At 40.8% G+C, this 26,775-nt stretch overlaps 2 protein-coding genes across 5 annotated transcripts in view; one reads left to right on the forward strand and one right to left on the reverse strand.

The window, feature by feature from the left end:
* The first annotated feature begins 240 nt into the window (after positions 1-240).
* On the forward strand, positions 241-6,643 carry alpk2 (alpha-kinase 2). Its single transcript, XM_029516448.1, has 10 exons — positions 241-1,020; positions 2,048-3,587; positions 3,686-3,833; positions 4,119-4,246; positions 4,328-4,372; positions 4,495-4,796; positions 5,360-5,448; positions 5,565-5,782; positions 5,877-5,925; positions 6,017-6,643. The coding sequence occupies exons 1-10, from the start codon at positions 241-243 to the stop codon at positions 6,216-6,218; spliced, it is 3,501 nt and encodes a 1,166-aa protein (XP_029372308.1). The 3' UTR covers positions 6,219-6,643.
* A 4,196-nt stretch (positions 6,644-10,839) lies between these two features.
* nedd4l (NEDD4 like E3 ubiquitin protein ligase) overlaps positions 10,840-26,775 on the reverse strand; it is a 40,869-nt gene continuing 24,933 nt past the window's right edge. For 2 of the 4 annotated variants that reach the window (XM_029515166.1, XM_029515164.1), the window contains 19 exons: positions 25,578-25,637; positions 24,658-24,795; positions 23,510-23,689; positions 20,838-21,035; positions 20,402-20,479; positions 18,552-18,606; positions 18,134-18,192; positions 17,720-17,785; positions 16,997-17,226; positions 16,066-16,187; positions 15,872-15,942; positions 15,575-15,670; positions 15,381-15,454; positions 15,138-15,198; positions 14,855-14,914; positions 14,529-14,636; positions 13,797-13,893; positions 13,027-13,099; positions 10,840-12,808 (listed from right to left, as the gene is read on the reverse strand). In XM_029515166.1, coding sequence (XP_029371026.1) covers positions 12,706-12,808; positions 13,027-13,099; positions 13,797-13,893; positions 14,529-14,636; positions 14,855-14,914; positions 15,138-15,198; positions 15,381-15,454; positions 15,575-15,670; positions 15,872-15,942; positions 16,066-16,187; positions 16,997-17,226; positions 17,720-17,785; positions 18,134-18,192; positions 18,552-18,606; positions 20,402-20,479; positions 20,838-21,035; positions 23,510-23,689; positions 24,658-24,795; positions 25,578-25,637 — 1,929 coding nt within the window. In that variant the 3' untranslated portion in view covers positions 10,840-12,705. The remainder of the gene's footprint in view (positions 12,809-13,026; positions 13,100-13,796; positions 13,894-14,528; positions 14,637-14,854; positions 14,915-15,137; positions 15,199-15,380; positions 15,455-15,574; positions 15,671-15,871; positions 15,943-16,065; positions 16,188-16,996; positions 17,227-17,719; positions 17,786-18,133; positions 18,193-18,551; positions 18,607-20,401; positions 20,480-20,837; positions 21,036-23,509; positions 23,690-24,657; positions 24,796-25,577; positions 25,638-26,775) is intronic. The other 2 variants (XM_029515165.1, XM_029515167.1) reach the window with 2 other exon arrangements.

Here is a 26,775-nt window from a genome sequence, read left to right on the forward strand (position 1 = left end):
GAGGACCGAGTGACGGTGGCCTCTGAGTCAGATGCAGGTCATTGCACAGGGCTGAGACCACCTGCTGCGGATGCCTGTGAGGTGAGCTTGATGTCAGTAAATGATGAGGAGCTAGAGAAAGCAGAGGTCACCGGTTTGACACCCCAAGAGCGACGAAGCGACAGCCCGGCTGAGCTGTGGCTGGACGCGTACCAGTATCTAACAGGTGAGGATACGGAGGACAGGACAGGTCTTCCTGTAATGCAAGGAGCACTGTCAGAGACCAGCGGCTCATCACGAGTGTCAGGTTACAACAACCCAGAAGGTAGCACAGGGATTGGCTGGTGTGACGAGGACTCCGGCGGCTGGGGCCCACCGGTTGAAAGGTGGTCGTCGGTGGACAGCTGGGCGAGCGCACTCTCAGACTGGGCTGCGATCATCACTGCTCCACCAGAGGACCTAACAGCTGCCTTCACAGAGATCGGGGCTGAGATAGATGCTTTGACTCAGGCATTAGCAGAGGTACACGCCGACAAAGACACAGAGACATCTGAAGAAGCAGAGGGTCAACAGACATCGCTGCAGACGCGGCCGCAGCCACCCATGGGTGTCCAGGATCAGCCGCTCATGACACAGAACATCCCAGAGAGCTGCGTCCTCTCTGGGCAGAGCTGTGTCTCTTTGTGCCTGGAACCTGCGGGACCTGAGCTCCAGCGGCAGAGAGCTGAGCATCTGTGTGATTCAACAGCTTCCAAGGCAGAAGGAAGAGAGCCAGAGGAAATCCAGAGCAGCCCGGGTGAGTCGCCTCTGCGCCCCAGTCAGCGACACTCATCCACGGGCTTATCCAGTGCTCCAGTGGCCTCTCCTGGTGGATACAGTGTAGATGCGCCCCTGATCCCTGGAGCTACTCCCTCTGCTGATGTGACGCTCTCACAGTCGGGTGGATATGTTGAGTCCTTGGAGACGGACATCGTATTGAACATAATAGAGGACACAGATTTGGAGGGACAGAATCCACCTGCAGAGCTCATCATTGGGGAGGTAAGATGACTTGTTCTATAGAATTAGAATAATTATTGTGTCCTACATTGAGATATTTGTACCATTTGTTTTGGGTTGTTTTTGTTTTTTTTAGTGTGTTGATGTGTTTTTAGACTTGCAGATACACACACACTTTCACAATCATGTCACCTTCTCTGAAGTTTGCGGTTTTGAGAGAGCGCAGTGGAAAGATTCACCTTTCACAGGAGCGATCACCTTCACATCAGTCGTGCTCGGCCAATAAATAAATCTAGTCATGTGCTTTGGAAATGGTTCATGAGACATTCCCGCTCCTGCCCTTGTCAGTGGTGTCATACCTACTGTAATGACAGCCAGTCAGGAGGTACGTAGAGCCAGACACAAGGCTCATGAGCATTGTCACCTTGGTTTGGATCGGAGCCATTCGGTTTGCATCCAGGGACTTTGATCCAGCCTTGATTCTGCAGCAGCGGATTAGTGCTTTGGCTGCCATCAAACACCAGCAGCTGTGCGAGCTAAAGGAAAGAGTGCCTGAGTAGAAAACTTCAGATGGACAGAAATGGCATCTAATAATAGCTGAGGGTTCAGTGATAATAGCATGCATGGGTGGTGTGTCAGGGTGGAGGGGTGAGCGGAGAGCACAGCTGAGGAGTGAAACTCTATCTTTCTCTGCCTCTCTCTCCTCGTACACACCCTTCAGCACACCCATTCCCTAACTGCATCTCCTTTAAAAATGCAGGATCAGGGTTCAGACAGGTCCTCAGGCCTGGTAGATAACTTAGCAGCACAAGGCACAGCAGGAGGTCTGGTCCAGGAGAGTGGCAGCCTAGGGTTCATTTGCATGCAGGACATATGGACCGGGGGAGTGGACATAGAGACACGATTTTTCATACACGTCCTCTTTGTGGCTGTATACAAAGGTACGTGTTAAAGAGGAAATCACAGGGTAGTGTCACTTCAGGTCAAATTATTACTTTAGTGATATTTTTTAGTATTTATTTGCAATGAGATTGTTTTTTTTTTTTTTTTTGACTTTTTTCCTAATCAGCCCTCTGGAGCTGGACTGCGTGAAGTGACAGAGGAACACATCATCTCCCAGCCAGGCACGTTATCTGAGCAGGAATGGAGAAGGTGCAGTGAGCCAGCCAAGCTCGATGGTGAAGGAACCAACTCTTCAGCAGATCCCGATCGCCCCCCGACGCACACTCTCGAAAACCTACATGTGCCAGGTGTGAACGCACAACCTGTTTATGTTCACGCACAAGTGTTGCCTGACACTTTACTAGAACTTGATGGAGCACGTCAGCTGGAGCCACAGTTGGAGAGTCCTGAGTTTATTATGCCCTTAGCTCCTCTCCTCTGTCGGACAAGCAGCAGTTTGGAGGGAGATCAAATTTGTGCTAAAAGGTCTCCCACTGACAAGAGAGATCTATGCTGCGATCACGTACAACCCTGCATTCTCTGGCCAACCTTGGATGTGATTACTGACAAACCGCCAGTGAAATTCAATGAGGAGCTGATTCAGAAAGAAGAAAATACATTTGACTCTTCAACAGAGAAACAATTGGATTTGCAATCTAGGAAAACATCAGAGTGTCACTTCACAGATAGAAAAACGATAATCGAGGAGATTCATGAATTCAGCAGAGAGCTATCAAACTTGGCTGCTGTCCCCGCAGATCATTTTATCATCTCTGAGAAGGACCATGTCGCATTCATCACTCTTGACTTAAATGACCCATTTACACAATCTGTTGCCACAACTGTACCATCGGAGAAGGCCGAGCTGAGTCAGAAAACAGCTGAAACGATGCCTCACAAAACTGACAAGAACGCCTCAGAGGGCAAAACTCGCTCCAAAAAGGACAAATCAGCTGGTCATCATCATCATCATCATCACCATCATGGCACACAAGCTTCCAAGAAGCAGGAGAATCTTTCTCATCATGTTTCAGCCCAGCAGACCTGCAAACAGGTAGAGATCCATCCTCCAACTGGAGAAAATCACACCAGTGAGACCGCTTCAGCTGGGCTTGAAGACAATCAGGCTAAATCGGGAATTGAGACCTGTGTGCCATCTGAGAAGGCTCCAAACAAACCGCACGGTAAAAAGAAAAAGAAACACGGACAGAATGCAGCAGCACCAAAGAGCGTCATGGAGCCTCCAGCTGAAGTGGTGAATGGAGCGAAACCAAAAACTGCAAAAGGTAGGATTGATATGTTTGAAGCTAAGCTGGGTGCTAAAGCTGAGAAAGCTCAAAAGGAAAGTGGACAGAAAGATGCAGCTGAGAGAAAGTCCGAGCAGCCAGAAGCTAAAGTTTCTAAGAAAGAAGGACCTGCACATCAAACAGAACATAGAAAAGATCAGCAGCCAAAAAACTCAACCAGTCCCTTAAAAGACGACGCTATTAAAAGACGACGGCTGTCAGAGGATAAGTTTGGGAAAATTGTAAGCGCTTTGGAGTCGAAAGTGCCAAAAACCAACGTTTCTACCAAAGCAAAGGCAACAGACTCCAAGACCGAGGCTGGTGCAATTCATAAAAAGCCGTACAGCGAAGTGGTCAAACAGAAACTCCTACCTAAAGCAGGTAGGGGAACGCATTTATTGTACTACTCCAACATACCTCCTTCATCAGGGCATGTAGACTCACCTGCACTTCTTAACAAAAGATGATGATGTCTGTAGACCCCAAGGTGGTGCAGCCCATCCAGGCGGTGTCAGTGAGCGGGGACCCCCAGAGTCTGTGCCTGTGGTGTCAGTTTGCGGCCGTGCTCTCCGACTACGCTGTCATCTGGAGCAGGGACGCCACCGTCCTCACTGAGATCAAGAGAAGGTATTCAGTTTCGCTCTGTGATTTTAAAAATGTCATCTCACTAACACTATATTTATTGTCTCTCCATACTTTCAGTCACTCAGTTACAATTGACAAACTACATTTTTTTTTTTAAATTAAGTTGTAAATTTTATTTTCAAACAAATTGAGCCAACTTATTCCTGTATTGCATCCTGCATTGACATGATGCACATAATTAAAATATCACAGTTCACCAAAGCTTCAGAGCGTCGTCGTGTGTGGATTTGTGATGTGCATGTTGTGACGCTGTGGCTCTCTCTGAAGTGCAGGGGATGAAAGCAGAGTTTCACTCACCATCTCCAACGCTTCTCACAAAGACTTGGGCAAGTATCAGTGCCGGCTCAGCAGCTCGCACGGGTCGGTCAGCCTGGAGTACCTGCTAACATATGAAGGTAAAACATCGGCGTTGTTTAGATCATGTGCAACTTTCTTGAAAGGCAGTTTAACAAAACAAAACTTGTATATCCGCACAGTCCTCAGTGAGATTGTCATTCCCCCATCTCCAAAGACCATCCCATGTGAGTTTCAATCAGAAAAAGGCTTACTTTACACATTTGAGTTATATTCTTTCTTTCTTGTTTTAGGTTTTGACATATCACCTTTGTGTTTTGGTGTTTGTTTTCTTTTTTATTTTTCCCAGCTGCTCCTGAGGTCGAGGTTGGACGGGACGAGGAGGATGTCCACTGTTCCAAGCTGATGTTCAAGGAGGATTTCCTAGCTGACCAATATTTTGGAGAAAACCATCCAGTCAGCATCAGCACAGAAAAGATCCACTTCGGAGAGGGGATGCACCGGCGGGCTTTCCGGACGAAGCTGCAAGCGGGTCAGATGCATCTTTTGGTGCCGGGACACTCCTGTGTGCTCAAAGTTCACAACTCTATCAGCTACGGGACCAAAAACAACGAGGAGCTCATTCAAAAGAACTTTACCTTGGCTGTGGAGGTAAGGAGCTGCCACACGGTGGTGGAAAAGGACTGAAATCATTCCAATCAAACAAATCAATTAATAAATTAAAACAATATTACAATATAATTTCCACATTCGTTTGTAAAACTTAAAAAGACATTCTCTGGCAAATGTGGCCGAAAAGGACCAGTGAGTAGGCCCAAACGGCAGCTGGGATAAGCTCCAGCTGCCCCTGCAGTCCTGACCTCATAGTGAGATGAGATGTATACATTTATGTGGCTTTATTACATATTAACAAAAAAAAAAAAAAAACCCACTTATAATTCATAAAGTTTCACTTGTTAGGTAAAATTGCATTTTGTAAGAGAAAGTGAAATTAATGTGTCTTGAAAATATATTTTAGAAATTTCCATTGAAGCATTTTTATCCCAAAATATGCATTACACGCTAAATGTGGCAGTTGAGGTGCTCGATCCTTGGCTAAATAGACTTTTTATTTTTCTAAGAACACGGTGAACCTGCACTTTCATCACCATCACGTGTACACATAGAATAGATACATAGAATAAGTGGAATGTCATGTATTTGGTCCTCAACAGGAATGTCAGGTCCAGAATACAGCAAGACAGTACATCAAGGCGTACACTGCTGCTGCTCAGTCTGTCGAGGCCTTTGGAGACGTCCCGGAGTGAGTGGCACGCTTGATAAAGTGTTCAAATAACGCACAACTTATTGTTCCTACTCATGTCTGCAGCATATCTGTGCTTATTTAACTGACGCTGCCCTGTTCGGCGCTCCCACCAGGATCATTCCCATCTACCTGGTGCACCGTCCGTCCAATGACATCCCCTACGCCACACTGGAGGAGGAGCTGATCGGTGACTTTGTCAAGTATTCGGTCAAGGACGGCAAAGAGATCAACCTGCTGAGACGTGACTCTGAGGCGGGGCAGAAATGTTGTGCCTTCCAGCACTGGGTCTACCATAACACTGAGGGCAACCTGCTGGTTACGGACATGCAAGGTCGGGAAAACTGAAAAATGAAATGCATTAAAAGGGTTTTAAGTACTTTAATATAAGAATCCTTTGAAGATGAGTCATATTTTTGTGTTTCCAGGAGTGGGAATGAGGCTCACCGATGTGGGAATAGCCACCTGCAAGAAAGGGTGAGCATTTTTTTGTTCTTTTTTCAACAAGAGCCGTCATGTTTAGTGGAGACGTGCAAACTGATTGACTGATTCATGTATTTCTTTTCAGTTATAAGGGCTTTAAAGGAAACTGTGCCACCTCCTTCATAGACCAGTTCAAAGCCCTGCACCAGTGCAACACGTACTGTGAGATCCTGGGCCTCAAATCTCTGCAGCCCAAAGCCAAAAAGCCGGCTCCAAAACCCAAACCCCAACCTTCTGCTGCCCCCAAGAAGAAGATTTTTGGGCCAACAGTGAAGGGCAAGTCATAACTAAAAGGGAAATTCTTGGACTAAGTGTGTGATTATTAGTTTTCAGATTTAAATCGAAGCTGCTTTGGTTTGCTCCTCTTAGCTGGGCCTCGTCCTGCAGAGGCAAAAACACAAAGGAGGCCCGAGACAGATTTGATTGATTGTTTCATAAGAGAGCTTGCTTCATCTCATGTTGAACATTTGAGAGATATATTTTTATTTTGATTAAGATTTTGCCCGAGATTTGTGAGTTTGTGCACTGTTTTTATAATCTAGTAGAAGAAACCTCATTTCACAAGTTTTGAGAAAACTGTGACAAACTTAAGACTTGAAGACTTGGAAAAGATAATGGATGTAGTTTGTCTGCAGTGATGAACTTTAATGTCTTAGATTGCTTTATTGATGATGATCTGAGGACATTTCTGTGCAGACCATCGCCGGGTTTTCTTGGGTTTTTTTTTTTCTACTTCAGTGATGTTTTCAAGCAATTAGTTCATTAAATTAATGAACTTGTTTATTCATTTCTCAAAGGAAATGTCTTTGAAGTAGTTTGTGTAATAAAATACACAGTATAAGTAGAGATGTTATTTGGATGCTGAGTTAAACAGGGCGAGTGGGTAAATTTTGTGTGCTTGGTTTGTCAGGCAAAAATGGGTATTTGATGAACATGTATTCATTGATATTATATTTGTTAATACAATTTTGGATTTGTTATTTTATTATCTGAGGAAATTCTGTTTGTTAGACTGAGTTCAAATTTCTGGCATCATTTCAAGGATCTGCACAAATTATCCCAGACCACATTGTCCCGACAACCACGGCCAAATCTACTTTCATACAGAGCCAGCTTGAATGTCTCAGTGTCCGACTGCCACTGTTGCTTTTTTTTTTTTTTTTCAATCCCTGACTCAAATTGCTGATGTCGCTCTTGAATTGTGGATCTTTGTTATTAAAGAGATGTTGCTGGTGTCAGGTGTTTTCAGATTTCTTCATCATTTCATATTTCCTGTAATGGGATCTTTGATCCGCACTGGGAGCTTTGGGGGGGATGAGGACCAGGGGTTCAATTTATAAATGTGAATATCACTTTGATTTATGTGCAAAACTTCATAGAAAAATTGTATACATTTTTTTTTTATTCACACTATCTGCGCTGACAAATAATAAGCTCCACAACCATTTCATGCAGATTTGAACTGTAGACTTACAGCAGGGAACGTATAGAAGGAGCTGGAAAACAAATAAGGCGTCTATTCCTATTTGCACTTGATTCAGCAGCTAATTAGCACCTCAAAAGTTAAAGAAAGTAGGTCAGACTTGAGATCATGTACAGTGTGTTAGCACACTGTATCTATTTCTATCTGTGCACCTCCCGCCTGGTGCAGCGTGTTCCACACTATCACAGCTACTGACAGCGTGGACATATTTTAAGCCTTTGCATTAAATGTGCAGGGAAATAATCCTAAATCATGAATAAAGAAAACTTAAATAAAGATTTAGCGAAACAGGAAAGACAGGACATGGAGGAACATACTGAGGTCCTTTTCACACTGTAGCTATTTAGTGTGATAATGGCGTTTGACACACAGGACACAAACACCATTGTCACACTCCACAGCTCTGGAGGACAACGTTTGCAGCAGCTATGCGGACGGAGACGTTGGTAACAGAAACTGGTGCCCAGATGACCTGGTGGGAAAAGGAGGGGAAAGTGAAAAATAGAGACATACTAACGTAACTAACAAGGTCTCTGGTCAAAACAGGCAAACTATAGTTTAAGATTCACTATGCAGTTCCTTTCATTAATACCCACTGACAACACACCACCATATGGTTAAAACATAAAGCCGAGTTAATAGTCAAGGCTTATCCAAAGTGTCCAAAGTCCAGCTGGGACTTTTTCTGCTGATTGTGCAGATAACTGCAGCTGTGTGCATGTGTGAGAAAGCAACACAGAAAGAAAACACCCGTTTCCCCCCCCCCCCCCCCCCCCCCCCAATTTAACATCCACTACTCCAATATTTTTCTAAACATAAAGACAGGATGTCATACAATGTATGTCACACTAGATTCAACACCAGTTTACGTTTTTTACACAACATTTATGAGCTGGAAGAATTTTATGTTACTGTTACATTTATGAAAGCACATGAGTGGTGATACATTTAAATTAAAACAGTGTTGGATTGAGATCTGTTGCATGACAACAACTCACCTCAACTTCCCGGAGTGGATCCATGTTCATAGATTCATCCTCAGTCTCCAGCTCCTGGCTCTCCAACGTCTCCCTCAACATCTCTTCCTGCTCTAACATGTCATGCCTTTTGTCTCCTGGTCTTTTTGTGCCAAGCAGTTAAAAGTCCAGAAGTGCGTCCACAACTGCAGAATCACGAGATGATCGGTGGTGCATTTTGGTTTGGCGCTGTCTCATCCAAGTCTTTATGTAGACAGCAGAGTTTGGACAAACAGCCAGTTCCACATTAGTGATAAGCTACAGGGGAAGTATTGATCGACCCTGACCAGAGGTAGAGGGTGAGGGGTGGAGGAGGGGGAGACCAAAAAAGTAGTGAGGCAACAAGTGCCTTAATATCAAAGGTTTGCACTGAAACTCGGTGTGAGCTGAATTTGATGCAGGCTGACTCTGAAGAATGGAGAGATAAATGCAATGCCAGAAAAAAAAGAAGATGCAGATTATGAAGGAATTCAGAGGCAGAACAATCAAAAAGGCTGACACATCAAACATTCATGTCAGCAGATGAAGGGTTTATTCCACGTTCACTGTGTTTATCTGGCATCAAGCAGCAGTGGCAAAGAGTAAAACTGAAAAAAATCAAATCGCCACAGCCCGAGACTCACACAGCAAAGGCCCCAGCTCGCAGGACTTAATAATTAATGGGTAGAAATAGTTACCAGCGGCGATGCGCCACGTGCTAAAGGATCAGTTTCACAATCAAACCTGTCACCTACAGGGCAGTGTGAAACGCCTTTACAAACACTCTGGAAACACACAATATGGGAACATGATGAATTGTTCCCAAATCTGATCGAGATCATTGATGATAACAGGGCGGTGCATTGCACAAGTACAATTTCTGCACTTCTTTCCCCCCTTTGTTGTGGACGTTAAAATGTTTTTGAATCATCTAAAACAAGGAGAAAAAAAAAGTAATTTCTTTTCTTTCTTCCCTTGTTTATCACAGACATACATTTTCAAAGTGTTAAAAGAAGGCGGATTTCCCGCAAACAAGCTGCAAGAGCACTGACTCGGTGATCAGAACACTAAGGAGTGAGCTGTGAAATGTGTTCTGAGAAATACACCAAATCTATTTTTACACACCGTGGAAATTAGTTTATTATTTTTAAAATTCAGTGTGAATTTTACGGAAGCAAAAGTTTTCAAATCAAACATTATCAGCTCTTTACAGTCAAACCTATAGCTTAATCGCCCCTTTAGGTTTTCATTAAGGTCAGTGAAATGATGTAACATGAAGAAAGATGTGAGGCCTCTCCTTTACGAGAACCGTCTCGTCTTTTACAGGAAACGAAAAAGCTGCGTTTAATCAAATAACAGAATCATTCTCATTTGCACTTTGGGACTTTTTTTTTTGGGGGGGGGTTAGGGTTTACAGACGAGCTGGCTTTTGGTTTGTTTGTGACCAGATCGAGGGTAGGAGGTCTTGATAAAATGTCCCCGGACTGGCAGGGTGGCTTTTATTTGCATGTCCTTGGAGCTGATAACTCATAGATTGCCCGTGTGAATGAACTGAGGTCCCTTCACCACACCACGTGTGAATACACACAGACACAAAAGGGAGGGATAGAAATCTCATTACCTTCTCAAGACAGGTCAGTTTATTCTCTGAACAGTGCTTTTTTTTTTTTTCTACAGATGTTGGCGTGTTGGGAAACTGTGTGGTTGGCTGGGTTAAAAAAAAAAAAAAAATAAATAAATAAAAAATCCATAATGTGATTAAATGAAACCGACCTTCCTCAGCAGCAGCAGGTGGTCATTTGGGAGTTCAGCCTCTTTTCAAAAACGGTGTGACCTCCTGTGAAAGGAAAACTCTGGCACAGGTAAAAAAAAAAAGAAAAAGAAACTACTTACAAATACCCACCTGTACAACCGCTGCAGTTAAAGGAACTTTCTGGCGTTGCTGGAAATTTTAAGCCAGTGATTAAAGGCCAATTCAGATCAGCATCAATGATCTGGCAGTCATAGGTCACCTCAGGTGAACTTTCTGTGAATACAAATTAACAGCATGCAAAGACATTTAATAAAATCTAAATTCGTCATTAGCAGAACACTAAAGTATCAGCATCAGCAAAAGTGCATGTTACAATAGATTCATTTGACTAAACTTCAATTCAAAGCCAATCTTAAAAATCCCATTTTCATTAATTGAAACAATTCATTTCCCCCCAGTGGAAAAGACAAAGACAACTTCAGTGCAATTGCAGGATTTGGTATAATTTGTGCTTCGTGGCTAAAAAATATTTTGATGTTTTGTTTTAAAATGTTTTAAAAATGGTTTGGGGGATATAATAACTGCTTTTTAATCAACTTTCATCTATTGTTTGTATGTTTTTACTTCTAACAGAAGAATGCAAAAGTTCAGTCTCAATTAACTCAAAGAACACAGTCTGAGAAGTTTCATTTTTTTATTGGACTGAAGATAAATGAACCACAAAGAGTTGCAGAGTGTGATGGCATCTCTAACAAAAGTGATATTTCCCATCATTTAATAAAAAAAAGAAAACCCTTAAAAAAAAAACAAAACAACTGTAATCTTTATGGAGTCAGTTTGAATGATGGGCTTACAGGAGGAAGGAAAAGGTAAAGAAAGGGGACAAAGTCAAGGAGTCAGAGATAAAACAGAGAATACTAAAGGATGTGAAGTCTGTGCTTCACTTTCTGTCAACGTTTTCTACTTTAGCAGCAGCCCAGATTTACAGTCTATTTATATTGCACCAAGTGCTCTGAATGGAAGAGAATCACATTCAAGTTAATGGCAAGACATACAATAGGCGACATGACGTCAGTGATCTATAAAGTGCCCTTTAGGTTCAATGGTGTTAGAAAAAGGAGAGAAAAACAAAAACATAAAAAAGATCAGAAAAGAAAAAAAAAAAGAAGGAACATTTCTCCGTAAGAAACGTGCTGCTTTATATTCAGTGGTAATCACAGCTTTTCTCTCGAACGCACGCACGCACGCACGCACACACACACACACACACACAGCTTCATTTTAGTGTTGTTGATCAGTAATACTTCTGTTAAATGTAATACATACATATATTTATATATCATGAAAGAACTTAAAATGATTTTTTTTCCTCAACAATTTACAGCATTATAAACAGCAACAGGCATGAGAATATTCATATAATCATTAGGTCTTCGAGAAACTACACCAGTTTTAGTTTTCCTTTCCCGAACCTTGAGACTGATAACACATCCAAATTACTATGTAGTCAAAGCAAATACAAGATACAGTTTCATGCTGCTTTCATCGCACTACAATAAAAACCATTTTATTCAACACATTTGCTATAACCATAACAAATGATATGGATTAATCCTTTCCCAGACTAGCCAAATTTACACTTCACACACCATGTCATATATAATCGACAAAATAGTAAACAACATTGTTCATCAGTACAAATACGAGAGTATTCTTCTGCAAGAATTATACCAATGATTAAAAAAAACAAAAAAAAAACCCAACCTATTTTATCATGGCAAAAACTGTAAAAAAAAAAAAAAAATCATCTTTGAGGATGGTCTGTGATCCCCCTTTCTTCAGTCCTCACTTGTGGTTAAGAAAAAGAAAACAAAAGCATTATTCTACAAAAGGCTGCAGCACAACATAAACAAGGCTCTACGGAGGGGTGTGGCCGATTTCCTGAAATGTGATTGGCTAGCATTCCTAAGGTAATCTGGTGTTGATCTAAGGATTTGAGAGTTGTGATCATAGTGCCATTGCAGTTGTTTTTTTTTTTTTTTGTTTGTTTGTTTGTTTGTCTTTTTTGAGAAATAGTGCATGTTAGAGCCAGATTAAGGCCATGCCAAAGACCCTTCCACTGAAGGGCACTCAAATACTGTGCTATAGTTGATATTAAGGAGCTATTGAAATGCATTGGTGTTTTCCAGCACTGTAGATTTTCACAGGACAAGGGGGGGGGGAGACAGCAGACCATGGGCCAGGTCTTATCATTCAGCACTCATGCCTGTGGATAATAGATTTCAGCATTTGACAGCGTAACGCTCCCTCTCCTTGGGAGTGACCCACCCACACTGAAAATAGAGAAGGATGTAGGCATATTGGCTTGACAAGTTGCTGTACAGTCTCAAACCACTGTGCTGTGTTAGTAGCTCACAGTCAGGCATTACAGTACAACATGCTCCCACAAAACTGCTACAGCAGCTGGTTTGACATCCCTGTGGCTTTTTGTTTTGTTTTGTTTTATTTTATTCTAATTATTGGTTGATTTGGTGCAATCGGTTTTAGTCGACCCCCTCAAAGCCCTGAGCGTTCTCCACGGCCATGAGGAGTTTCTCTCTCAGGTCCTCAAATGATTCGTAGGTTGGCAGATCCAAGCGGTTGAAACTGAGAGGGAAAACAGTTAATCAGCAAATTTAGAAACGGTATTCCCCGCGTTGCAAAAATCGAAAGTCATGAGTACATTTAGCCGTGGTAGCGTTGCGGTTCTATCAAGTCGCAGCAGCGACTCACTCTAATGACAGGCGCATGTTAGCATTTACCTCAAGGCATTGAAATTTGCTTTACAAAGTTTTATTTTGTGTGTATGTTTAGCAAGGACATACCATGTGTGAGCTCTTGGCAACTTATCTGGTGTCCCCCACTGCTCAATTGTGAACAACTGAGGACCATTAGAACCTGACACAAAGAGAAAAATGATGCTTATGATGGTAACATTGAGAGTCAGCACAGCTAATTAAAGTATGAAAACAGAAAGAAGAGGAAGTATTTCAATAGCTGCTGCCTTTTTTTTATTATTATTATTTTCAGTCATTTATGTACTTCAGATGTTTCTTATCCATCAAACAACACAATCAGGGGTGGTGTGATCTTCATGCAACAGTCTTGAGGTACATGGTCTGGTTCTGTGTTTATTTTAGGGGAATGGAAGTCACCAAATACTGAGTGAATTTAAGCCTTCCCTGTTTAACGCTTCTGAAATTAAACTTAATTTATAAAAACAACAAAACATATCATTTTTGAAGTATATATCAGTGTAAACTAACGCTTTGCAGAAATAAAGCGTCACCTGAATTTTGATTATATACTTATATACTACTATATAATTATATACTGAATATCTTGTATATACATTTCTTTTATATAGATTTTAACAGTGGCATATTTTTTTGTTTTTTTCTCTGACATATTTATCAATCTATGTTTAAAATGATTTTCAGTTCAGTTGCAACAAATTTATTCATCTCTTCTGGAAACCTTTATTTTCTTTGTGTTACTGCTACATAAAATTCAGACCAAGCAACTACAATTAATAATTATAATTATAGAGTGATTATTGGAAATAAAGACAAACTTAGCTGGCGAGATCACGTACCATAAAGCTCAGCAAAGCCATTCATCGGCACTCGTGACGTTCCAGTAACAAACTGGAGGAGGCGGATTCTCTTTTCAGCATCCATCAGAAGGACGACCTGATGATGAAAGAGGAAAGAAAGAAAGAAGAAAGAAAGAAAATATCCTCCTTAATATTTATTAATCAAATGAAAAAAGTCTCCTTAATGTATACTTTACAATAACAATGACATCATCCATAACTGCATTATTCTAAGATAGAGCTTTTTGCACTGTGTGTGTGTGTGTGTGTGTTGCCTAAACGGTTTCTCTCAATCAAATGCTGCATCTCTCTCATCGCTCTTTCTGTTAAATGTATATGTATAGACAAATTATGGCCTAGGGTGTCTTTGCCATTTTGGCTTGGTGGGTGTATGTGTGTGTGCACGTGTGTTTGTCTGTGTTAAAATTTAAGTCAAGACAGATGATAACCAGGGCAGGTAAAACTACTTTAGCCTCTATCATTCTATCATCAGAGCAAACAACACTGTTTTATCCAAATAGACTTTGATCTTCAAAAGCGAGGCCATCAAATCTGCTGCCGGCTGGCTGGAGTGAAATAGACTGAAACCAACTTTTATGAGAGAAGCAGCTTCCATGACTGACATGTATCAAGATGTAGCTGACGGTCTGAGAGTCTGCTGTGTTTGAGAGCTTTTTTTTTTTTAATCTTGTGTAAATCACGAGCATGTGTACTTGTATCCCACAGACAAACCTTCCAGAACCACTGTATGACAGGATGGTTGGGACAGTAGCCATTCTTGTAAACAGTGTGTTGTCTCCAGTCGTTAACGTCGACATCACCCAGACCACACATGAGCAACTGCACCGACACAGAGGAGGAGGAAGAAAACGAAGAAAGGATTGAAAGCCGCGCTCCTTTCCATAAGAGACTGCACCTCACAGAGTAAGCGCTCCAGGAAAATGCTCATTATTGAGTAGGATTATTTAAATTCAGAATCCACAAATTATTTAATTAATTAAGAGATTGGTGTGTAAATGTCAGATGCCACATCCTGCCCAATGTGAGGGTATCCATACCTCCAGTTCATTTTCATCAAAGATCTTGATGAGATCGATGAGAATGAGCTCAGTGAATCCCTGGAAATTAAAAAGAAAATAAATTGTGCCAACATTATTCTCGTTAAAGTACAATTCAAGCAACACAAATATAAAACAATTAATTGAAGATTCAAGATATCTTTAACCATGTTCATAAAAGGCAGTTTAGGTTTGTAAATAATGGGGCCTCAGCAAGCCAAGTGCCGACAAGTCTGCAATTGCACTGCCCCCACATGGTGGTAATATTATTACTCATAAATACCTCCAAGAAGGCATTCATCTGCTTCTGGACCCGATTGACAAACCTCCACTGGATGACGAGGCTGTTGACAGAGGATTATTGAAATGTTAATACGTTGTAGATTTCTCTACTTTCAACTTAATGTTCGAAGATGTTGTTTTATGATAATCACTATTAATGTTTTGTATCCATTCCTAAAATGCACGTTAGGGTTAAAGGGAAGATAACATGGGAGGAAATGCATTTCCAATTTATATTTCTTACTCTATGTATTCCTTTTTGTTTTCATTGGTGACAACCATGTCAGAGCCACTTGGCTTCAGGTCCACCTGGTATGTCTAAGAAAGAAAAAGGCAGCAGGAAAATAAAAGCCATGAAACTCCTGATATCAACTATCTTAGCAAAATAAATATTGTGACTTTAATGAATACAAGGGGAATGATTTTAGGCTTATGAACCTGTCCAAAGTTGTCCTCATCAATACAAAACCTCAGGTCCAGCTCAGTGGGATCATTCTCCAGGATCCACTTAAGAGAGTTGTAATATTCACTGTCCTGAAGAGGAGATCAAATTTAATAAAGAATTAATAAATAAGAAATAAAGAAAAGGTAATTCATTGAATCAAATAAATGCCAACCACAGGGTTGATTGTTTGATTTAAATTCTTCTTCATGCACGTTTGTTTAACAATCAGCAAATTAAAGCCAAGTGTTAGTGACAATGAATCAGTCAATCTAGTAGCAGTGACATCTTACCACAGACTCCATGTCGTTGAGAGAGATCTGTTTTCCCAGCATCATCTTATAGAAAGGGCGGATGAAAAAACCTGAGAGAGCAGAAGACAAATCAGAGCTTTAATAACTTGCGTGGGAAAAAAAGTGTCTGGAAAAACTTCAACATCCACAAAATTAAAAAATAAAAAAAAAGGCTATGACTTAAAGCAGCTAACCATCTAGTAGTTTTCCATGGAACACAGCCATTCCTGCCACACGCCCAATGAACTTGAAATAGGAGAGGTGATCCTCATTGCACAAGCCAGAGTTGGGATTGATTTGGAGAGTGTAGTTGTCCCTGGACAGAGAGAGAAAGAAAGAAACATGCAGGTTCAATTGGATGGTTATTCAGTAAAGATCAGAACAGACGGGAGAATTTATATTTTTCTTTATCCCTTTTCTGTATAAATATTAATTTCAAAACCAAACGTGTTGAATGAACGTGCAGGAGAGTTTATAAAAGAACAAATTTTGCTCTATAAAAAAAACAACAACAAAAAAAAAAAGTTACTCTAAAAGCAATATAAAACATCTGTGTTTTTATGCACACGAGAGAAGACAAAAAAACTTTAAGGTGGCCTTTAATTTAACTGCAGCCCCATTACAATGTTAAAACCTAATAATAAAAGGTGCCATGATGATTAATAACAACGTGGTTTAATATTAGAAGTTTTGACTATTAATCATTGTCTTATATTTTCATTAAATTAAGCAAACTTTAATTTAAAAAGAGCTCTTTTGTTATATTGCATTATTAATTCTTGGCTACCTTTGCCTTGCATAGCATGCATGAAATTGAGAGTGTTATTGTCCACAAAAGGAACAGAACATACAACATTTTCTTGATGTGTAATGCATGTGGGAAAAACTTGTTCCAGGATGAGTTTTTGAATGAGAGGAAAAGCTAATCAAAGTGAAAGGAAACTTTAAGTCTCAAAGGTACGCTATACGACACTCTTAACCCTGTAATCCACCTTTGTGCATGACTACAAACATATAACATAGTTCATTTATAACCTCTGCTTCGTGAGACAATGTGTCCTGTGTTACATCCTGTTGAATACCTCAAGGGTTTCTTCAAGCACACACAACCAACCAGAGACTTACGTGGCTGAATATTCGAACAGCCCGTAGTAAGGATTGAACATCTCCTTAGATAAGAGGAAGAACCATTCTCTGGCCACACCACCATAGTCCAATCCTTTCTCTGACTCAAACTCAATCCACAGCCGTGCCTTCAGAACATCAGGCCTCTTCAGGGACATGATCCGACGGTACGACTCTTCAAAGATGTTGTTCCTGTGCAGCTTCATCTCAAATCGGTTGGGGATGTCAGCCTGGAACAATATATAAATAATGCACATTAATAAAAAAAAAACACACAAAAAAAAACAAACAAACAAACAAACAAACAAAAAAAAAAATAAACAAATATGAAATTTAATTCAAAGAAATGTTACCCCCACTAAACATATACATTTCCAAACCTTAAGCATGTTATGGAACAATACAGGTTATTATAAATATTCATACATTGTTAAATTCAAGCATTGGAAAAAATGTTTAAACATTTCTCACTCTTGCACCTACTAAGTGTTAATTGAAAAGAATGAGTTGTGCTTCAAGCAAATACTTAATATGCAAGAATCCTATTAGATTTAGTCATGCAGTGTCAAGACAGTGCGAAGAAAGGTGAGGATGTGTAATTAAAATAGAACCATATAAGATCATCCATCTGTGCTTAGATTTGCCCTGGCTTTGTCGTGCAAAAGATCCCCAGGAAGAACCATAAGCACAACACAAATGTATATATTTAAAATCAGTTCCTACAGGCTTCTTTAATTTCTTCCTGAAGTAGTCATATTTCTGCTTGAACTCTCTGGAGTACGGAACAGCCTGCACAAAGAACAAAAAACACACACGAGTCAACAAATGATCAATCCCCTTAATAAAGATCAGTGGGTTAAGTAAATGAAATAAAAAGAATACTGAATGACAGAGTGTAACTTGAGGAGGGGACCTGGCAATGAGGGATAATATCTGTAGTTGGCCACAGAGTTACGAGAAGGTGCTGGCTGGCATGTTAAGTGACAACCACAGTGACAAAGTGATTTATCTCGGTTGTCTAAATACACACTATGTGCGATAAATAGAACTACAGTGTTAAAAGAAGAAGCCGTTGTTTCCGTGTAGGGATCCTGCTGCAGCAGAGACGCTCTCAACAAGTACAGGGAAACTACTCACAGGTCCTGTGATGGCTGGGCTCTGCAAACGAGGATCCTCCCACTGCGTGTTCTTTGTATCTGCATGGACCGAACACAAATAACTTTAATGCCCGAATATTCTCCACTGAGACTGAAGTGATGTTTACTCCAGAAATTAGTAATTTTGACTGATGATTTGAATGAAAAGTCACCCACAAATATCAGAAAACTTTTTCTCATTTGTGAAGATTTGCTGATTTTTCTCTATTTTAAACAATTGTTGACTCAAGAACTTGGGTTCATTTTAATGGAGTACACAATAGGTCAAGATAAATTAGTTAGTTGTATACATGTAGAAATACCTTCATTCAGTTGTACAGAAAGATGGAAAGCCAGCTTATATTCATTTAATTGAAAGGTAGTTATGGGCTATACACAAGAGATACACATCATCTTACTGTGGTCAATGTAGAAGGTGCGTCCGTCTGTGTGAACCCTCTCTTCCCATCCAGGCTGTAAAAAGAGAGCATGACAGAAGACGAGTGAGGGAAATGCACAGAGTCATCATGACATAGCTCTATTTAACAGGCCGTGCTCAAATAGTAATTTAAATCCACCCACTTTTTTCCTTTTTTGTTTTGTTTTGGGGGTTTTTTTTGTTTTGTTTTGTTTGATTGAACCTGACTGACCATGAAATGGTCCAAACACTGACAGGCCAGTGCTGCAGGCAAGGCAAGTTCAATCAATCACCTCAAAGGGACTACAAGGATTTTCTCTTCTATTTGAGTCAGGTCTGAGATAGCAGCAAGGCAGGGATACAACCACAACATAAAGTTTGATCATCACTACTAATTCATACCAGCACGCCACACTAACACAGTGACCTCTCAGTACAGCGTCACAGGCCAAACACACAATCATACAGCACCAGCAATCAGGAAATAAAAAGAATTACAGTAGATTGAGAGCCAGGGTGTGGGGAGAAGGGCTGAATCTGACAATCTGTCAAACGGGGTATACCTAGAGTATGTTGGTTTCTAAATGAGCTGCAACTACATGAGTGGAAACCAGATCAAGTAGATGGTAACACATGCAGCATACAGCAAGAATCTTCATCTTTTCTTAATCTACTTTAATTTCTCTTGGAATTTCCAACCATCCTTTCGCTACTTATTCTGCTATTTTTTCATCCACTCCTTCCTTTCTCTTTCCTGTTCTCACTTGAATGCCCATGCATTTTAGTTTCCCAAGTCATCTGTCTTTTCTCTGAAACACTGATATAAGTACACAAACATGGAGCAGTCTGTGCGATTGCTGAAGAATGATGGAGAACTCCAAATGTTAATGATTATGCATAAGAGGGATGGTGGTGGTGTAGGAAGGGAGCACATAGAGATGAAGTGGGGTAATGCATTGATGAAAAGGGAGGGAGAGGTACAGTCCATCCATGCCGGTCATGAGAGAGACAGAGGAGAGAGAGAGACAGAGAGAGGAAAAAAAATAAATAAAATAGTGCAAGGCTGTCTGCAGGCATTTGACCACACCGGACCAGACCAGACGCGTAAGTAAAGCAGGCAGAGGGAGGGAGGCACCAACCAACCTCCTCTGGTAGGTTCTGCCAAACAGACATGGCCGGGTGTAGAAGTAGCATACATTAGATCCACCAGAACGGAGTGAAAAAAGAGGAAGAGAGAGGGAGAAAGAGAATACACACACATGCTCACACCACACAAGCCTGTGAGATGTACAAACCCATGAAGCCTTCATTATTCAACATCTAGCTATGGTAACTTTGCCCACGAGTTGGGAGTTTGTCTTTGTCACATAAATAACAGTGCAGGTGACAGATGGTCTTCACCACCTAATTAAGGCTCATCACAGCCCCCAGACTCGGCTTTCTCATCCTGGCCAGTTACATTCTTCCCTTCCCCCATCTTTTCTGACAGAACTAAAAAGCAATTGTATAATGGACTCTGATCGCATGATCCTGGCTTGCCTTTTACTGCAAAAGCCACATTCACAGACTTTATATCAAACATACACTTGCAATTGAATAAAAAAAAAATCTGACCTGTAGACAAAATCCCTAGTGTGTAACATAAAAACTCACTTACTGTGCATTAAGCAAAATTTGTTTATTTTTCACATTCAAAATTAAAACTGGTTGATTTGTTGAGCATATGACAAAGGACACACCAGTGATTGCATAGAAAAGCTAGGTAACTGTTGGGCTCTATGAGCCAGTTATTACAAGGCTTTGTGGACCAAAAGTTAATTATGTAGCTGGTCTTATTGTGTCTGTACTTACAGGAAGAGGGCCAAGATCACCAGGCTCCATGGAGTTCTTATTTCTCATATGGACTGGATACTTCAACCTGGGATCCTCCTGGTTGTCAAAAGTGGAGTGGGATGGAGGGAAGCAATGTGGGGAAAGGAGTTTTATTGAACACCACTAAATATTCACACAGCTTAATAAAATTTTCCATTGTTTAAAGAACAAGGTGTAAACATGAAGTAGACTTCCACACCACCAGATGTCACTATTAGATGCTGTGAAACAAATGCCAACTGCTGCCCTAGATTTTAGTCCATTTTGTTAACTCAAACTGCTAAATAATACACAAAATCTAAGCGATTTCACAACTTTGAGGCTTTCCTCCGATAATCTAAACAGTGTTGATTTCCAGGGGAAAGTACATAAAATCGACATTCTTCAGTGTTTGTTAGACAGCATGGTAGCTCACCCAGGTGGTTGTTCTACTGTTGTGGTCGATGAAGAAAGGCCGTCCATTGGGAGCTATCCTCATCTCCCAGCCTGGAGGAAGGAAGCTCTGCTGTGTCTTGTGCTGCGATTTAGGGGAACTGTAGGGGGACGGCTGGGGAGACTGGGGGTTGGAGAACGTGTCCTTCACAGCCCTCCGTACCTGGATATTATTAGCTCCCTAGGAACAAAATAGCAAAACAAGGAGAATTCAACATTATATTATCAGTCCCACTGGACAATAAAGAAAGAACTTTAGCTGAACTTGAATGAGTGATAGTCTGAAAAAAAGAAAAAAATCATCATGGCAGGAGATAACAAGCAGGAAAATTAGTCTTCCAAATCTTTCTTCAGCATTCTGTTTGAAAAGTGAATAGAATTAGAAAAGATCTAAGAAAAATCACCACCATCACCACAACGTGAAATACAAATTCTGTGGTAATTTCTTTTGACTTCCATGTAAATCAGGACGGAGTTAATCAACACTCAAGCTGCGTACTCCACCAGCCTGTCAGTCGAAGTGTCAACAGAAAATGCATCAATACTTGAATAGTTCTACAGATTTGAGTTTTTGCCAACTCGCTGGATTAATGACACAATATCTGCTCTTTTTGTAGATCTTCACTCCACCATGGTTCCCTGAAAGTTTTCAATGTCCAAGAAAATGTGAAGCCCATTCACTGGAACACTACTTTCTTTATCAATTCTTGGTAAACAAGTCCTTGGCCAAGGGTAAAAGAAAAATGTGTTGCATCATTGTACCACTAGTTCAGAAACTTTGCATATTGTGAAAACCTTTCTGGCATCTTAAAAACTTCAAAAGCAGCCCTAGACAGGTGAAAGTTGCCCAGTATAATCAGTGTTCCAAGATCATTTTGTTCTTTTAGCAGTAATTATCACAAACTGATCAGACTTTCAGCGAGAAAAAAAAAAAAAAAAAAAAAACAGCATTAATTAATCAGCAGAGCTTCCACTTCCTTTGGATGTTGTAATTACAACATCCTGATATGAGGAGTTTTACTTCCTTTTACTTCCACAATGGCTTGTGAAAACACACACACACACACACGCACCTTAATTAAACTTCCTTAAAGTCTCTTCCCTTGGTAGAAGCAAAGGATTTTTACGAGTAAGTGGAGTCATTGTTAGGTTAGAAAGATATCTTCCTTTTTTAGATATGTTTTGATCCCAATTAGCCAAGTTTGGTGTGGTGTATTTATAGCTCTGTAATATGTTGTAAAGTTTGACATAACTGTTACTGTGAGGAAAGAGGAATGCAACTGTGCAAAGATGCACAGAAGTTATCTGCATCACAGTTTTCAAACGCTTGCTTGCTCAAGTCAAAAGAAAAAAAAAGTGCAAATTTGAAAACACTACCTGCAGTTTCATCTAGTTATTAGTTAACAGATATCAACTCTCCTGTTTGATTATTAAACCTCCTTACCAATGATTAAGAATTCATAGTGAATTTGTAGAAAAGACGTGAAAAATGCAGACATACTGCTCAGATACTGGGAATGACTATGTGCCATTATTGATCCCTGACAATCACATTTAGGATTAATGGTCAAAATATCCTACAGTAATTTAACAATGGCCCACCCTTTTTCAAACAATGCAATATCTAAATTTGTCTGCTACTTGGGCTCAGCCCAGCATTTCATGCGGCTCCTGCTGCCTAAAAGCACTCCACTGATGTTTTCTTGCTTCAAGGCCAAAGATAATTGGTGACTGGAAGCTTTTCAGTGCATCAGACCTGCAGGCACAGGACTTAGAGTACACAAGGTGTTTGAGTGAACCTTGATTGGTCACTTACTCCTCCATTTAAAAAAAAAAAAAAAAAAAAAAAGGGAAGAAGAGTGTGAAGAAGTACAACTGTGAGAAAAAGGAAAAGGAGATGCCCTGAGACTGTCTACTGTCTAATATAAGAGTCTTTGCAAGTGGTTACTATAGAAAAAAATTAAATGTACTAAATTACTGAGCATTACTGAGGAATCAGGATTAAAAAATTCTTAATTGTTCCTTTGAGAATGCTATGTTACTCAAATTAATCTTAAAATAATAACAGTAACATCTAATTACAGGTTTCATTTGGGTTTGTGGCTGCCCTTATGTTGTGAAAATGGCTCCTGGAATCCAGGTTTGCTTTAGCAATCTATAAAAACCATTTGGGACCTGTGATCAATTTAAATAAATAATTAGCATTTCAGCAGCAACTGGATGAATGTGCCAACTTGGATTTAACACTCAGCTTCATCCAGTGACCATGACTGCCTCAAAACCCCCTGCACTACAAAACGAAATCCTAACTGTGCCTCCTCCTGTGCTCAGACCATTTTGTGTGATGAGGGACAGCTTAAAAAAAAACAAAGAGGGAAATGAAGAAGGAAAACTGCATCAAAGGGAGACATGAAAATAAGAGATGAGGAGAAAAAAAAACACTTGTTCAAAGTGCAGTCAAGGATGGGAAGAGAAAAGAGCAGCATCAAGACAGACTTATCCTGAAAAAGACAAAGGCTGAAAAGTGTAATATTTCAAAAGGAAAATGAGGAAGGATGAAGGATGGAAAAAAGGAGGTTGAAATAAGAATCATCAGGAAAAGAGGACAAGGATGTGGGTAAAGCGGAGGGGGTGGGGCAGGTGGCTAATTCTCACCTCCAGGGGGGTGGAAAGGGTGACAGTAGGGGAACTGAGGCTACGAGGTCGTCGAACTTGGGGCTCATGGAGGTGGTTGTTCGAGGCAGTGGAAGAGGAGGAGGGGGTAGGTGCAGGTACCAGGACCGAGGCTCCTCCTGATGTTGCTGCTGCTGAGGTGCTGGCTCCATCTTCAGTCAGCTGTCAGTGAGAATAGCACTTTTGAGGTTAAAGGGGGGTTCAGAATAAGGCAACCAAAGCTGTTTTGTGTGGACTTTTCCCCATCATACTGTAAGCCATGCTGGCCTGCGCCACAAAGATCTGGATACAAGCTTTTCTCTCAGGAAAAGGAACTCCTAAAATATCAAAAACATGGGTCACTTAGGCCCAAGACAACAACTTGAGATGCAATTATTAACAGGGGTTGGGAGAAGTTTGATATTAAAGCTAGCATAACTTTTGACTCTACGACTAGTCGTTGACACTAAGGGCTAACTACAGACCAGAGACAAAGCAATGTTATGACATTATTTCAATCATTTGGCAGCTCCCTGTCCTACTGAGTAATAAAAAAAGCTGATGAAGGTAATGTGATGACAGACTGATGAATGACCATAATATAACACAGTGCTCCCCTAAAAACAGAAATGAAAGAATGGATTTCAAAGAGGAGAGACAGGAGCATCAACCATAGCACCCAGCCCCATGTACAGGTGTCTTACCCAGTTCAGGCTATGCGGAGCTGTCTCATTTACAGACAGAAAGACAGGGGAAGACAAGTGGAAAAACTGGGTAGAAATGGGAAAAGGTAAGGAAAAAGATGGTGGTTGCGGTTCTATGCCGGAGTTTAGAAAGACATGACCAACGCAGAGTTGCACTTCATCCAGAGTATCAAACAAAACACTAGACAAGAGAAGGAAGATGGATAATAAAGTTGGATAGAATAGGGCAGTGAACAGAGAGAAAGACAGATTAAGAGACTGTGAGGTTGAAAGGCTGTGTCTCTTTCCATCATTCTTTATTGCTACACAAAGGAGGAACAGGAGGGCTAGAGGAGGAAGAGGTCCAGCACACAGGCTGAGATCAGGACAGGAGCCAACGTATGGTCCAGTCCCATGCATATAGAGTCTCCGGGCAGCCCCGACAGCCAGCCTTCAGACCTGCTGTACCTGCACAATTGGCCTAGTCCAGGTTGTGGTGCGGTTGTTATGGTTGACGTAATAAGTTCGTCCCTTGGTGTCCTTCCTCTCCTCCCATCCAGGGGGCAGGCCAGGTGTGGTCAAGGTGTAAGCAGTCGCAGAGGGAGACTGGCCAAGTGTGGAGAGAGAGCAAAGCAAAGACAACTAATCAATACAGGCTAAGGCTTGAGGACAGGTGGAGGGAATCTTACTGATATTTCCAAATGATTTGAGCCCACTTCAGGAGTTTTTCAAGTTATTCAAATATACGACAGTATGTGAAGATGTTTTCCGCTTATAAGACACAAGACACTGGCTTTAAAATATTCTCGCATTTCAGCTACTCAATGATAACATGGTGAAGGACAGGATGTGAGAAAACAAGCTTTAAACTCAAATGGGAAAACCTTTGAATCTTCACACACAAAACAAAATGAAACACTAACATAATGGTACTGAAATATGCATCACCGTCGACACAGTAGTAGAACATTCATACTCTAAGTGATTTATTAACCGTTTATAGCATAAAGATTACTCAAAGTTGACTACAACATAAACTGATGATATTTAAAAAGCAACTGTGCATGGCCATAGAACATTTGACAAATGTTATATTGTTTGATGATGTACATTTTTACGAGTATTAACACCAACATGCCCCTCTATTTATGCTTGCATCCAGAATATGTGTCCTCTAACATGTAAGCGCTTTCTTCAATAGGGATCTTTTTAAACTAAGCTAAACTAATAACACACAGGAGTCTGTCTACCATACTGTAGTGATTCATTAAAGAAATTCTGTGATAAAACCAGTCAGGGGAAAGATACAGCCCGTCATACATGGGGTCTGGGGACTATGAGGTGCATGACTGCCAGGGGTTTAGACTTTGTATAAACTGAGATATTACCATAGGTTCCTCACCACCTGAGACTGTTTGAGCTCTCGTTCGTCTGGTCTGGGAACTCTGCTGGTGGTAGACAACAGGGGAAGACCATCTTTAGTTCACAGTATGTTACCGTTTCATTGCCAGGGTGGATGTTTAGGGGCAAGAAAGAGTGTCTGGGTAGCTTCAATAGAGAGGGCAAAGTGAGAAAAAGCTGATTGGACAAAGGGGAGAATTTATTCTCAAAGGAGGTGAGGACTGACAAAAAAGGGAGGATTCCAGTGATTATGGACCCTGATGGGAAAGTGCTGTGGCTGAGTGTAGAAAAATAGAAAACAAGAGGACACCCACTGAAGCATACGTGCTGTGAGGTTGACAGGCAGCAACAAGGAGCACAATAAATTTGGCAAGAATCTGCTGTTCTGATTGGCTGATTCAATAGCACAAAGGGTAGGTTAACAAAAGTTTCAGCACTGTGCTGCCAGTAGCTTTTGGATAGTGAAGTGGAAAATGAATAAACTTTGATATTCATACAGAGAAAACAAAAGAAAATGAAGGTCGTCTGAGCTGCAGAAGTTCTCAGGCGTGCATTTCTCTGTTGGAGGCAGAAAACAAACTTTTCCCCAAACTGTAGATTTAATCACCAATAACAAAGCTTCTTTATTCTCAACCCGGGAGGAAAATCTACAGTAACAACCAGAGAAAACAGCTCTGTATTCTTAACGTGTTCGAGCAGCGCTGAAGCACGCAGAAAGTTCGCAAAGAGGAATCTGAATTTCAGATATGAACTCACTGTAAGAAAAGCAAAGCAAAAGCAGAAAAACTTCAATTTCCTCCAAGAGAGCCAAAGCACATTACACTTTGTCTGTGTAGTTCAGTCAAAACCATGCATAGTTATTTCAACTTGACAAAAACTGAAGTGTCAAGTTCTCAAGTAGCAGCTAGTTTGTTTGTTTGATTTGATTTTTTTTTTTTTTTTGGGGGGGGGGGGTTCTCTCTGGTCTTTGTTCTTAAACAGCCGGTCTCAAGCAAAGGCCCACAGATATCTAAGATCCAATCACATGTGTAAAGATCCAACTACACACACATCAAATATTCTGAAGGGTCTGTTATACTCACTGCTTCCAATTTCCAACATAAACCATACTACCTTAAATGCTCACTCACTCAGAGGAAAATATCAAGCCCAAGAGACGAAAGAAAACAAATGCAGTTTATATTT

This window comes from Echeneis naucrates, chromosome 12 (genome assembly GCF_900963305.1).
Source record: "Echeneis naucrates chromosome 12, fEcheNa1.1, whole genome shotgun sequence".
Lineage (NCBI taxonomy): Eukaryota > Metazoa > Chordata > Actinopteri > Carangiformes > Echeneidae > Echeneis > Echeneis naucrates.

Bases quoted from the DNA above. Each gene is read 5' to 3' on its own strand.
- alpk2 (XM_029516448.1), top strand. From the start codon at position 241: ATGCAAGGAGCACTGTCAGAGACCAGCGGCTCATCACGAGTGTCAGGT. The intron at 3,834-4,118 runs GTATTCAGTTTC...CTCTCTCTGAAG, and splicing joins CTCACTGAGATCAAGAGAAG to TGCAGGGGATGAAAGCAGAG. The intron at 4,247-4,327 runs GTAAAACATCGG...ATATCCGCACAG, and splicing joins GTACCTGCTAACATATGAAG to TCCTCAGTGAGATTGTCATT.